The 13,984-nt window shown below is 43.0% G+C and overlaps 3 protein-coding genes across 3 annotated transcripts; 2 read left to right on the forward strand and 1 right to left on the reverse strand.

Moving 5' to 3' along the window:
* Positions 1-1,832: 1,832 nt before the first annotated feature.
* On the forward strand, positions 1,833-6,945 carry LOC120416052 (protein I'm not dead yet-like). The gene is made up of 9 exons (XM_039577712.2): positions 1,833-2,065; positions 2,129-2,651; positions 2,731-2,801; positions 2,865-2,932; positions 2,996-3,176; positions 5,691-5,888; positions 5,945-6,042; positions 6,268-6,548; positions 6,607-6,945. The coding sequence occupies exons 1-9, from the start codon at positions 2,019-2,021 to the stop codon at positions 6,886-6,888; spliced, it is 1,749 nt and encodes a 582-aa protein (XP_039433646.1). The 5' UTR covers positions 1,833-2,018; the 3' UTR covers positions 6,889-6,945.
* Positions 6,946-8,372: 1,427 nt separating this feature from the next.
* On the forward strand, positions 8,373-10,306 carry LOC120416063 (uncharacterized). Its single transcript, XM_039577729.2, has 8 exons — positions 8,373-8,649; positions 8,719-8,965; positions 9,030-9,171; positions 9,244-9,326; positions 9,382-9,579; positions 9,637-9,811; positions 9,870-9,955; positions 10,015-10,306. Exons 1-8 carry the CDS (start codon positions 8,524-8,526, stop codon positions 10,230-10,232), a joined length of 1,275 nt encoding a protein of 424 aa, XP_039433663.1. The 5' UTR covers positions 8,373-8,523; the 3' UTR covers positions 10,233-10,306.
* A 1,165-nt stretch (positions 10,307-11,471) lies between these two features.
* Positions 11,472-13,553, reverse strand: LOC120416041 (uncharacterized). The gene has a single exon (XM_039577697.1). The coding sequence runs from the start codon at positions 13,551-13,553 to the stop codon at positions 11,472-11,474; it is 2,082 nt and encodes a 693-aa protein (XP_039433631.1).
* Between the last annotated feature and the right edge of the window lie 431 nt (positions 13,554-13,984).

The raw sequence follows: 13,984 nt of genomic DNA on the forward strand, positions 1-13,984 counted from the left end.
GTTATCGCGTCAAGTCTCCAAATCAAGGATATCGCTAGCGACAAGTTCAACGGAACTTCCTCCGCTGCCGTAGCTGAGCTGCTACAGAGTAGTCGGAGGAGCTGAGGTGTGATGATTGACTTTGCGCAACAATCACGTCCAGCCGTAATCGAGAGTTTAACGACTCGTCAGTCGACAGTTTGTACCGGCGGCACGGTGGTTTAACTGATCGCACAGTGTAATAAATTTGAAAATTTAAGTTTAATTTAAAGTTCAAATTGAAATTATCATTTTTTGATCAAGCTTAAATTTGACTGAGCCGATAAAATCGGACAACACCCTCCTTTTTGTCACAATCCCAAAGTTTCGCTTTGTTCGTAAAAAAAATGTTTGAAAAAAAAACACTATTTTCAAATAACTCATATCTCTGGAACCCCAAATCGTACTTAGTCGAACCAGAACTAATTTTAAAGAAAATGACATTTTTACATGTAAAAGTTTTACAATCAATTTTGTACGCCTTGCGGATCCAGAGATATCGCAGTTTGGAGGTTCTGAACATTTTTTTTGAGACGAAATGTATAAGGGAAAATTCTCATTAAAAAAAAAAGATCGATTTCGTAGAGAAGTGCTCTTTCATTGAAATCGGAGAGGGTCGGGAACAAAAGTCCCAGAAAAATTCCTGATTTGAGTTGGAATTGCTCTAAGTCAAATATTCATGTATTTTGTCAATAAATTGTTTAAAACAAAACAATGTTGAAAAGTATTACTTTTCCAAACAAGTGCTGAAAAGTAGATTTTTTCATCATTTATTTTGAAAAGTGTTGCTATTCGATGCTGTCATATCTGGTACAGAAAAGTAGGCTATTTCGTCTTTCAAAAATGACAGGGAAAGTAAGTAGTTTCACGACGTCGTGAAGAAGCTTTGAAGAGAATTTTATCCTACCGCGGTCCAAACTGCTATGCTGTAGCTATCTTGAAGAGCTCTTGTAGAACTCTTGGAAAAAATGTTACTTTGGGACGGATTTACAAAAAAAATACATTATAAAATTATTTTTTGCTAAATAATTTCAATAATTATGTACCTCGCCAAAATTTTGTTTTATACATTCAAAAGTTTGATTTTTTTTTGTAGCCTTAACGGTTTCATTGAGTGCTAGGTTTAAGTCATCGCTCCTAACTCTATCCAATATCGATGCCGCCAAGATACTTGTCGTACGTCACTTTTTGACGTTACGAGAAAAGCGCGATTTGATGTTTGACCTTGGATAAATAATAAAATAGAGCACGCAACGTAAACAATAACAAACACTTTTTGTTTGGTTGACTATTATGTGCATTGTTCCGAAGTTTGGTTGAATTTGGTTATCGGAGTTCCTACATATAATTACAAATGTTTACGGTAGTCGGGCTGGTACGTGTGTCAGTCGCGTTCTGGCCTGAAGTCCCTTTGGCCCGTTGACGCACTTACATCAATTTCAGGCTGTGTCAAGATAGCACGACAAGATTGAAACTTCTTTCATATGAAAAGTGACAAAAAAGCACGGAGTTTTTACGGTTTTTATTGAAAATCTCAGGATTGAAATCAAGTTTTTGGGATCTGTGAAGGTCAAAAAGTAAGGCATTGTGAGCTGCACATAATGGCGTTCTTAATTCAATTTGGCCCAAAATCGACGTACGACAAGTTAGCCCGAGAGCGACGAATTGAGATGAATTGAGTTGTGTAAGGGGATGGATTTTTTTTTGTTGCACCATTTAGTAACGAACTAGAGATTTTTCTACAATAGAATTTTACTCCTAATCCAGTGTGGCGATACTCGTTGGTGGTTTCAGCTGACCAACTGCGTTCAGTCAATCAATGGGTGGCACGCGTCGTTGTCTCGTAGTGATGGGGATTTGTGTTCTATCCGTTCTCCCCTCGGCCAGTGAGTGGACGTATCACTCGGTGGCAAGACGTCGATCAGTGCAGATCTAAGCAGCACCGGAAGAATATATACACTGTGTTCAGAAAAAGTGTCTCACGTACTTATTCAGGGGGGATGAAAGCTGACAATGGAGCGAAAGGAGTTGCGATGACTGATTTTGGGCAAGTGAGCGAGTGTTTGAATCTGTGGCAATAGTGTTCTAATTCGGGTTAATTTGTGAACAGAACATCTGAGGTCCCGGCTGAGGAGGGCGAGTTGGGATGTTCCGGCCGGATGCGACAGTTTGTGAAGGTGTACTGGAAGTCGCTGTTTGTACTGCTGGTTCCAACTCTAACCGCCCTGATCTTCCTGGTCGACACCTCGCCGGCCTTTCGATGTTTGTACGTGGTGATTGTGATGTCCTTCCTATGGGTTACCGAGGCCCTGCCCTTACCCATCACTTCAATGCTACCGATAGTGCTGTTTCCGCTGATGGGAATCCTCAGCACAGGCCAGACCTGTATGGTTTACATGAAAGAACCGGCCATTATGTTCATCGGGGGGATCGTTCTGGCGCTGGCCATCGAGTACTGCAACTTGCACAAACGGGTCGCACTCAAAGTGATTGCACTGATTGGATGCAGCCAACGGCGGTTGCACTTTGGGTTGATCGTTGTCACCATGTTTATGTCGATGTGGATCTCGAACACGGCCGCCGTGGCCATGATGTGCCCCATCGTGCAGGCCGTGCTGCAGGAACTGGAATCGGTGAGCGAACTCTTCACGCGAGATGTGAACCGCCTTGAAGATCGGTGTGTTTTGAAAATGTCTCGTCTCTCGTTCGCAGCAAGGACTCTGCCAGATGTACGAAAGTACCGGTTCCGTTGAAGGTGCCGACGACGGAAAGCAGAAGGAAGAGTATACCAACACAGTGTGCGAATCTGCGACGCAGATTTAACATCCGAATTCTTTCGTTCACAGAAAGAGGAAACCTTCGCGAACAACATTGTGCTACTTCTTGGGGACGGCTTATGCGTCGAGCATTGGAGGTGATGCACGCGAATTCTTGATAAACCTTGAACATCAACTAACGTAACAACTTATTTTGTCAGGATGTGGCACCATCGTGGGGTCGGGGACGAATCTCACCTTCAAGGGAATCTACGAGAGCCGGTTCCGGAACGCGCCCGGAATAGACTTTCCCGACTTTATGTTCTTCAACGTGCCGCTGATGGTGGTGAACATGCTGCTCGTCTGGGTGTACCTGCAGTGGCACTTTATGGGATTGTTTAGGTAAGAATTGACTTTTTTATTTTTGTTGTATACTTTATTAATGTGTTAAAATGTCTCTGGTATAAAAAGTTTATTTTAAATATTATCTGGACATTAAAAAAAATTAAAAAAAAACAACGTAATCAACTGTTAGCAAATCATTTATATTTACTGAAAACAAAAAAAGAACTTATTTTGTAAATGCTCAGATAATGTTGACCATAGTATATTATATAATTCTCAGTCTAAATTTACATCCCGGAACTTTTTTTAAATTTCAGACCAGAAATTTTACCTAAAACCAGATAAAAAATATTGTGCTGATTTCTTTTAAAAATTAAAATGTAGATAGGAGACAAATTGAAGACAAATAAGGCGTCATCCATAAAGTTCGTACGCTCTTATGGGGGAAGGGGGGTTGGGAGACTTCGACGTCACGCTTGGTTTTTTTTATGAATGCATAATATTAATTCCAATTGTGTACAATTGAATGAGATGATTTCATTTCATTTTTTTTACTAATTTTTATTTAGAAGTATCACATTAAAATTGATTATACATATACAGCAATTCCCCACAAAACAGCATGAAAAAAAACAAAAGTCCTCGGATCGGGCTCAAAATTTGTCTGGGGGTTCCCTGGCCGAAATAATTAGACCCGTATTTTTTGTTTGGCCATTAGGGTGACCTACGCCGTGTTAGGGTGGTCTGAAAAATTGCCATTTTCGTCGATTTTCACAAAAACCACTTTTTTCAAAAAATCATATCTCCGCGTCATTTCATCCGATTTTAGCTGTCTTAGACGCAAAAGAAAGGCGATAAGTTGGTCTTTCAAAGAAAAATAATAAAAAGTTTCAAAAATCTAGCCTAACATTCGAAAAGGGCGTATGAAACATTAAAATGCCGGTTTGACGGTGTCTGGACCAAATAGCCTATGTCTGGAATTATTTTTATCGGATTCCCCGGACATTTTTACATAATATACTAAAAAATGGGAGGAGTTCATTAACAGGATTCCGAGATATGTTTTTTTGAAAATAAAATCCGTGTTTTTCGACGCGCCGCGCAAGAACCGGAAGAACCGGAAAATGACGAAATCGGCAAAAAATCAACTTTTTTCACTAAAACTGCGATAACTTTAAAATTTTAGCGATGACCTATACATGTCTGGGTACATGTCTATAGGTCATCGCTGAAATTTTAAAGTTATCGCAGTTTTAGTGAAAAAAGTTGATTTTTTGCAAATTTCGTCATTCGGTTTTTGCGCGCAGCTCGTCAAAAATACGGATTTTATTTTCAAAAAATCATATCTCGGAATCCTGTTAATGAACTCCTCCCATTTTTTAGTATGTTATGTAAAAATGTCCGGGGAATCCAATAAAAATATTTCCAGACATACGCTCTTGGTCCAGACACCGTCAAAACGGCATTTTAAAGTTTCATGCGCCCTTTTCATATGTTAGGCTAGATTTTTGAAACAACTTCTTACTATTTTTCTTTGAAAGGCCGACTTATCACCTTTCATTTGCGTATAAGACAATTGAAATCGGTTAAAATGGCGAGGAGTTATGATTTTCGAAAAAAGTGGTTTTTGCGAAAATCGACGAAAATGGCAATTGTTCAGACCACCCTAACACGACGTAGGTCACCCTAATGGCCAAACAAAAAAATACGGGTCTAATTATTTCGGCCAGGGAATTCCCAGACAAATTTTGAGCCCGATCCAAGGACTTTTGTTTTTTCCATGCTGTTTTCGTGGGGAATTGCTGTATAGTCACAATTTTATTTTTTATTCAGATAGAATTTTATTTTTTTGCGGATTCTGACTAGAAACAAATGTATTGGAAGCAACTGAATTGAAAAAAAAAATCCAAAATTATGAGTGTTTAAACTTTAACGAAATAAATTTAAAATAAGTGCTATAAAAAAAATCACATCGATACACAAAACACGTGTGACGTGCTTTTTGAGGGGGGGCGGGGGGTTTGACATTGCGTGACAAAGTGTAACATAGGGGGGAGGGGGCGTTATTTTTGGCCGATTTTTGCGTGACATACTTTATGGATGACGCCTAATTCAATAGTTACACTCCCCTCTCCATTAAAAAGTTTTTGCAAAAAATCAGGAGGCAATAACTGTACGCACTACAAAAATCGTCAAAAATCTTTTTTTTATATAAAATTATAAAAAATTTACTTGTTGGGAGTTTGACTAGTCAAATATAATACAAAAATAACTGCATATATATTATATTTATATATTATATTTTAACTGGTCAAAAACAGTCAAACAAGAATAAAACAAGCTGATGAGCATGCCTTTACTTAGGCAAACTTTATGGTTCATTGTTCTTTTTCCATTTCAATTACTACGATTGCGCGTACGACTGAAAGATGTTTGGTTGTTGTTTGCGGACTACGATTTATCATATGTAAAGACTGAGACTTGACCCAAGAACAGAACTGACTCAACAATGGCAGTTAGAGTGTCCATTTGGTGAGGTTTTCAACCAACTATTAATTCTCACAATTTCAGCCGCCAGTCCAAGGAATCGAAAATTGGCGCCGAAAGCGAAGCCATCGCCCGCCGCGTCATCGAGTCCCGCTACAAGGACATGGGCCCGATGACTTCACACGAGATCAGCGTGGCGATCCTGTTCGTCCTGTCGATCGTGCTGTTCTTCACCCGCAGTCCGGGCTTCATCCCTGGCTGGGTTGACCTGTTCCCGGGGGCGTGAGTTCCGATGATGTGCTTGGGGAAAATGTAAGCTGATTTTTCCATCTTTTCAGCAAAATCAAGGATGCAACCCCAGCCATCTTCATCGTGGTCGCACTGTTCGTAATACCAGCTGATTGGCAATGGCTCAACTACTTCAGGAGGAAATCGGGTTAGTAGGTCAAAGTCTCCATACGCCAGCTACTAGTTTGTGGTAATCTAAACTGCGTTGATTAGATTGGGTGCATCGTTCACGGTTAGTTAGCCTTGTTGTGCGTAGATATAATACTTTTTCAAGATCAGTTTTTGGTTGTAAGGGCTCACCGAATCTACATTTCCCGACATGTGGTAATACGTTTAACAAACAAAAATTCTTACGACAAATTCTATATTTTAGGTCCACTGCCCAAACAACCTTCATCCGCACTTATCACGTGGAAGTTCGTGAACCAGAAGGTTCACTGGAGTCTCATCTTCCTACTCGGTGGTGGCTTTGCCCTCGCCGAAGCAGGTCACGTTTCGGGCATGTCCGCACTGCTTGGACAATCCCTATCCGGGCTACAAAGTCTACCTCCGCTGGTACTGCTGCTCGTGGTTTGTCTAGCTGCCCAACTGCTCACCGAGTTCACCTCGAATGTTGCCATTTGCAACATTATACTCCCAGTGCTCGCTGAAATGGTTAGTACCTTTATCAACATCTTCAACGATTTTGAACACAAAATAACATTCGTTTCAGGCCATCGTGATCCGGACCCATCCACTCTACCTCATGCTGCCAGCGGCCATGTCCTGCAGCTACGCCTTTCACATGCCAGTGGGAACGCCCCCGAACGCGATTGTGGCCGGAGTGGGTCGAATTGCGATCAAGGATATGGCGGTGGCGGGTATTGGGCCCACGGTGATTACACTGCTCGTAATGTGGCTCGGATTTCCCACGTGGGGTGCGATCGTGTATCCGGAGGTGAACAGCTTCCCGGACTGGGCCATAGAGGGTGCGGTCAATGCTTCGGCGCATTGAGATTTTGGCGATGCTTAAGTTGTTACGAGTAAATACATATTTTTTGTTAAGTTAAAATTTGGAGATTGATTTTAATTTGTGTGTTTTTATACAAATGTTTCTATGTAAATGTTGAATCTTCATTTTTTTTTGTTCAAACACTTGGGATGCACGTTCGATATCTGTAAAAAATAATCCATTCCTTCCCTACGAATTTGACAATCATTCAAAAATGCTGTTAAAAATCATGATCTGTGCTTAAATGTTCACATTATATAAAAGATCAAAGCTGCTGTCCTATGTTCGAGTACCTAGAAATTCTTGAACTATTTTGAATACTTTGTGCTACGTTTAGTTTGCATTTTTAATCAAATTAAAAACCTTTAAAAAATTATCATGTTTTGAATTTTGAAACAGAAATCAGTATGATGCAAAGCATTCGAATACCAAATCATATCCTGAGAAAGAATTTATGATTATATTTTATGTTTTGGGCTACAAAATGCAATTTTACGCTATATTTATGAATTTCAATTTCGACGCGACACAAAATTTGACAAAATTTTACCACACACGAACATCACTCGATCTCTACGGAATTTATTTTCTCAAAATTCGAGGGTTGAAGATAGACGAGTTCTGTCCAGTTGAATCGATAGAGCGTCAAAAATCGATGCAGTGTGATGATCTTTTAGCGATTTTCCGATTAAAATTCATGCTGAATCGTCAAATTTACGAACATGAAAATGACGTCCAGCCATATAGTAAAACCTATACCATTCTTTAGTAAGAAAGGCAAAAAATAGAAATATAGCAGAATTTTTGTTTGACGTCTTATTTTTACCCTTTTTTTAAATTTATTTTTTGGTTTTATACAGAATTATATAACCGTGGTGTAGGGGTAAGCGTGATTGCCTCTCACCCAGTCGGCCTGGGTTCGATCCCAGAAGGTCCCGGTGGCAAATTTTGAGACGAGATTAGTCTGATCACGCCTTCCGTCGGACGGGAAGTAAATGTTGGCCCCGGACTAACCTAAAAAAAAGGTTAGGTCGTTAGCTCAGTCCAGGTGTAGGAGTCGTCTCCCTGGGTCCTGTCCTGGTGGAGTCGCTGGTAGGCAGTTGGACTAACAATCCAAAGGTCGTCAGTGCGAATCCCGTGGTGGATGGAAGCTAAGGATTAAAAAGAGGTTTGCAATTGCCTCAACAATCAAGCCTTCGGACACCTAGTTTCGAGTAGGAATCTCGCAATCGAGAACGCCAAGACAATGCTGTAGAGCGAATAATTTGATTTGAATGTTTGACCTTGAATAAACAAAAATAAAAGCACGCAATGTAAACAATAACAAACACGTTTTGTTTGGTTGACCATTCTGGCGACAAAATGTCGTTTTTTCAAGTTTAGATTATTTTTCCAACACAGCGCAAGACCCACCCTACCCATTGAAGAAAGTCTATCATTCTTATCGGTATGTTACCACGTCGCAGCGCTGATAACAACAGTCGTTACCTGTCGTTAATTGCCACAATTAGGGAGAGTGAAAATGATTTATTAGCTCATTGGTCTCGACTGCCACAAGTCGAGAACCGGTTTGTTTCCCCGTCACAGATCACGTCGAGTAAATTCAATTAATTGCACAAACATCCTCATCATCCCGGAATGGCGCTGCAAATTCGGCAACTCACTGCAAATATTGGCTGGATGCTGTTTTTGCTGAAATTTTCACGAGTGTTTGGCCAGTTGGGGATTCCTAACAATTTAATATGCACGGACGATTTCTGCGACGTAAGTACAGGGCAATTAGGGTGCAGCCCCCTCGTAGATAAGCAGTTAAACTTGTTGATTGTTTGCTAGAATTACCGCGAAGCCAACGAGTGCGAAGGATTACGAACGTCTTGCAAGGTCCAGAACGCCACCCACAATGGGATCGCGTTGCCATCGATGACACCGTGCTCGTGTTGCCAGATCTGCATCGATAACGTGAAGCTCGGGGAGGACTGCAGCGTTGGCGGGCTTGGTTCGCCCGTTCCGACGGGGATCTGCGGCCCGGGGCTGTACTGCATGGTGGTTGAAGGCGAAGAACATCCAACGTGTCAGCCTAGTGAGTGGGCGGGGTGAGTGTGGGTGGATTTGGTTCATGTTTATAGTCTTGTTTTGGTTTGTAGTGCACGCGTCTAGCCAGTGTTACAAGGAGCAGAAAATATTCGACGAGAAGCGCCAGAACGGAACTATCGGACACCTGGAACAAAGGCCGGCCTGTGACGCGGACGGTAACTTTGAGCCGGTTGTTTGCATTCCCGGACAAACGTGAGTATAGTGATGACTATATCAACTGATGGCTTTGAATGACGACAATGTTATTAAAAACTTTTGTTATAGTTGCTATTGTGTGGATGAAAATGGAAAAAGAATTTTTGGAGAAGACATTCACACGGCCAACATTCAAATTTCAATGAGATGTGGTAAAGTTTAAAATTTTAAATCAAAGTAGAACAACTTTAAATCTAATCTTCGTAGAATGTTCACGGTTGGCTGCCAAGGCCCAGAAGCTGCTCAACTCGAGATATCCGATATTCACGTCGCGATGCGATGCCAAGGGATCGTTCGATCAGCTGCAGTGCGTGGATGACATTTGCACGTGCGTCGACATGCACTCCGGGCAGCCAACGTCGGACAAGAAAAATATCACCCGTGGGTTGGCGGGACTTGCGTGCTGTAAGTGAGGGGGATCGGAATGCTTGCTGAAGTTTACATTAATTGTTTGTTTTGCAGATAATAAATACAACCACGAGAACACAACTTACCTACGTGACTGTGAATATGTCAAATTATCGCAGTTACGTGACATTCACGACTATGAACTACTGGGCTATAATGTTTTGGAGTTTGAAACGGACATCTGTCAACCCGATGGATGGTACAATCGAATTCAGTCAAATATTACTCAGTAAGTAATGATCAAAATAAGTCTCCCACGTGTAAACTGAATTGTTACCAAATTTCAGCAAATATTGCGTGTTCAAAAATGGGACCATAATCGAACCTTATGTAGTGTCGAAAGGTTCTGAGTTTGCCACCAAAATGAACTGCAGTAAGTTATATCCACTTAGAAATATTTATATTTAAAGTGACCTCACACTTACCCACCAGAGTGTGCCCGAGCGCGAACGCTGCTGATGGAGAAGACCACGTTGGAGGTGCCGGAATGCTGCCCCAATGGGAGCTACAAACCGCTGGTCTGCCGAAGGGGCCAGTGCTACTGCGTTGACGAGGACGGCAAGCAGATGGGAGTCGAGCGGCCCGCCAAGAACAAACAGGAGCTGGAGTGTTTTGACGCGGAAGATGTTTGCAAAAATATTTTGCGGTGATGATGGTTGAGCAAACATTTTATCCCGAAACATTGCTTTTTTAAGTATACTGAAGAACCAATTGACAAAAACGATGGAATTTTAGTTTTTTTTTAGTGCAGTTGCAATTTTCACATTTTTTATTTGGTTATTTTTCAAATTTTATTCAGTTTTTTTTATTTTTCTTATTCTTGCTATTGCTTAAGAAAATGAAATGATTGTTCCAAAATGGTTCCTAATGAAACACATAGCCTAAAGGATTTCAATAATTATGTTATTTTCTGCAAAAGAACATATTTTTTTCGATTATTTAAAACCGCATTGAATTGAATTGTAATCATTAATTTGTATGAAAATTTGCCAATTGCCTATCAAGTAAGCCATATACAGTATGCCAAAAAGTTTGTACACCCCTCGGGTACTATACACATTTTGTAATGGAACATGCAATTGAAAGTTTGACAAAAACCTAGTTAAACGTTTTGTTCAGAAATTCATGCCGAACATTATTTCACAAAGAGCTCATTAATAGTGTTACGAAGGGGTCGTCAAAACGCGGAATATCGGTGGCTAACGAACACTTCTTCGATAGAAGAGTCGAGAATAAAAAAAAAACGCGTGAGGCTGGTTTGAACTCTATATTTCAACTTAACTTGTGAGTGGCGATCACCACGAACTTGACCTTGTCGCAAAGTAGGTAGCCAAACTCTCTCGTGATCGGGCTCGCTGGCCGAGCGTTGTGATAATGTGATAGTGTGCTAATACTAATGTAACCGAATTCAAATTCTCTCTTATCTATTCGGGCTTCGTGTTTGGGCACTAGCGTGTCCCAACATGCCGGCCCCCGTTGAAAGGGTCAGCTTTCAACCAATACACGCGATCGCACCCTTCTGCCTCGTCGCAGAAGGCCAAGGTCAACTTTGTTGATGTTGTCCACAGCAGCTCTGCTTCGACTATCGACCGCTCTCCTCTCCTTACAAATTGCTGCTCCTGGTGACGTCACGGGAGTTCTCGGTTGATGCTTGGAGTTCTCGGTTGATGCTTGGTGATCGTCCACGTTGGGCGCGCTCATGGTTGTGGGTTGGAGTCGCCATCGATGAGCCAAAAACATGCCGGGGGACGAAAAATTCATGAGCTTTTTGCAAATTCAATATTAAAACAACTTACAGGGGTCGGAGGCCCGTAGGCCTCCCGGTGCGCAATGCCGTAGCGTTGCGATGGAAGGCTCAGTCCTTTGAGCTTAATTACGAATGACGACGATTATCGGGCAGCGCCTCCCTGTCCGATTGGGTCGAAATAACTGCTGGACACGCCACGACGCATAGCTACGTGGTGTCGCATGTCAGCGGCAGTGATCCACCTTGATGATTCGAGTTGTGTATTTTGCTGATGATAAGACACATGGGCAAGCTTCGGAGCCCTTTCCGGTCGGCCTGAACGGATTTTTCCTGATGCAACCCAACCGAAAACGGTGTTCTGAAGGATCGGCTTCTCAGATCCCAGTTTGATGAATCCATCAAGCAGTAGGTCGAAGTAGAGTTCCATGCCGATAAGTAGATCTACTGATCTGGGTTCAGCAAGCCTTGGGTCTGCTAAGTTGACGTTAGTTGGTAGTTTCCACGAAGAGGTGTCGATAATTCTAGATGGAAGATCTTGGGTGATCTTCTCCAGAATGTGGAAGGTTTGTACAGCCCTGAAGTTCGTGTTCGTGTAAGATCCCAGTGCAATGTGAACAGCGTGAGACGAAATGACGGTTGAGTTACCGACTCCACCAATCGGCTGGTGGCACGGGTAGCGGCGCAGCTTTAATTTCTGGACTAGATCTTCAGAAATCAGGTTTAATTGCGATGCTGGATCTAGGAGGGCTCGAGCCGACTGGTGTTGGGATCGAGAATTTAGCACCTTGACGATAGCCGTCTGCAGCAGCACAGTGGCAGGAAACTTCCGAGCTCCGACAACGTTGGTGGACACGAGGCTAGTGGCTAGTGGATGCTGGGACTCAGGCGGTGGCGGTGATGACGAGTAAGGTTGTGGGTAGGACTGGTGGGGCGAATTCGAGCGAGAATTTGCTGGGCTGGTTGGAGTGGACGATCGTTCGTTCGAAGATAGGTGGAGCATAGTGTGATGCATGCGGTGACATCCTTCGACCCTGCATGTACCGGAGGGACATTTACGCACCATGTGTTCTGGAGATAAGCAGTTTAGGCAGAGATTCCTCGTCCTCACCAAGTCAAGGCGTTGCGAAACTGACAAGCCTTGAAAGTAGTCACATTTGAAAGGCGAGTGGGATGGCTGCGAACAAAACGGACACAAGCTGGTCGCTGGACTAGTGACAGCGTAGGTGGTCTTTGGGGTCAGCGATCGGTGTTCGTGTTTGTGAGACTCCGATTTCGACGATGGCAATGACTGCAGGACGGAAAGTTGACCACGCAGGAACGCCATCAGGTCATTGTATTCCGGAACTTCAGTGGAACGATAGTGTGACTCCCACTGCTTCAATGTAGAATGATCAAGTCGACAGCATACCATGTGACCCAGAACCGCGCCCCAACCGTCCGTTGAGATGTCCAACTTCTTTATCATGTTCAGGTTACGCTCAAAGCCGTCGACTAGCTGCGCCAGGCACTCGTAACATTCCTTGCGCATCGGCTCGATCGCAAAGAGAGCATCCATGTACGCCTTAAAAATAAGCTTCTTGTTTTCAAACAACTCTTCCAGTGCCTGCCAGGCGATAGGATAGTTAGCAGCACTAACATCGATGTTGTCAATCCTCTCCCTCGCCTTCGGCGTCATCGATCCTATCAAATACATGAATTTGTCGAAAGGCGACAGCTCGACGTTAGAGTGAATCAGTGATTTGAATGAATCACGAAATGTGATCCATTCCAAGATCGAACCATCAAACATGGGAAGTGTGACGTCAGGAAGCTTGACTCGCGAGCGCCCAGGTGAGACAGGGTCGACGTTCGCTTGGGGGACTATGGTTTGTTTCTGGATCTCGTTGACCAGAAAGCTATACACAAGAACGTAGTCCAGTTCGAATTTCTTGCGTATAAGTCGATTGCTTTCTTCAGAAGCATCCTTGTCGGCTTCCTCTGTAGCTTGCGCAGCTGCATCATCGGTCTTCTTCGTCGCCTTGTCCGTATCATCGTCCAGCGACAGTTCGATGGCAAGACGGTTAGCATGGAATTTGTCATCAAGACCGTCGATTCGCTGCTTCCATCCCGCTAGTTGTCCACTATGCTGAGCCTCTTTGTAGGCCTCCACAAACTGCTTGGCGTTGGTAAGTGTGTCCAGATAAAACCGCTCTTGGTGGAACAACGCACGTAATCCAGGAGCCATGTCCCAAAGCGACCAGCAGTGCTCAACCAAGCCCAAAAAAATGCGGAAATTCCAACCACGCTGCACACACTACCAACCAGCCCGAGATTTGCAGTATTGACGATCGCACGCAAAGACCAATCCAGTTAAACCACCACAACACACATGTCGTACTCACGTGTGCAACGATGACCTTTGATCCAGTCCAGGCCCTTTGTCCTCCTCGCACAATACAGCCCAAGCCACGCCGTGCCACGCGGTGACCTCGCGGTGCTTGATGCGGTAGATCGAAGAAATTCGGCAGGCAATCAGCAGCAATTTTTGTAGCACTTATCACTGTTTATCGAGCATAGGGCACAAGTTTCTTCAGCGCATGGTTTGCCGCGACAGTACAGTCAGCGCAATATTATTTTTTTCACTTTTCACCCACTACACACGCGGCGTGGTGTTCG

The sequence above is a fragment of the Culex pipiens genome, chromosome 3 (genome assembly GCF_016801865.2).
Source record: "Culex pipiens pallens isolate TS chromosome 3, TS_CPP_V2, whole genome shotgun sequence".
NCBI classification, from domain to species: domain Eukaryota; kingdom Metazoa; phylum Arthropoda; class Insecta; order Diptera; family Culicidae; genus Culex; species Culex pipiens.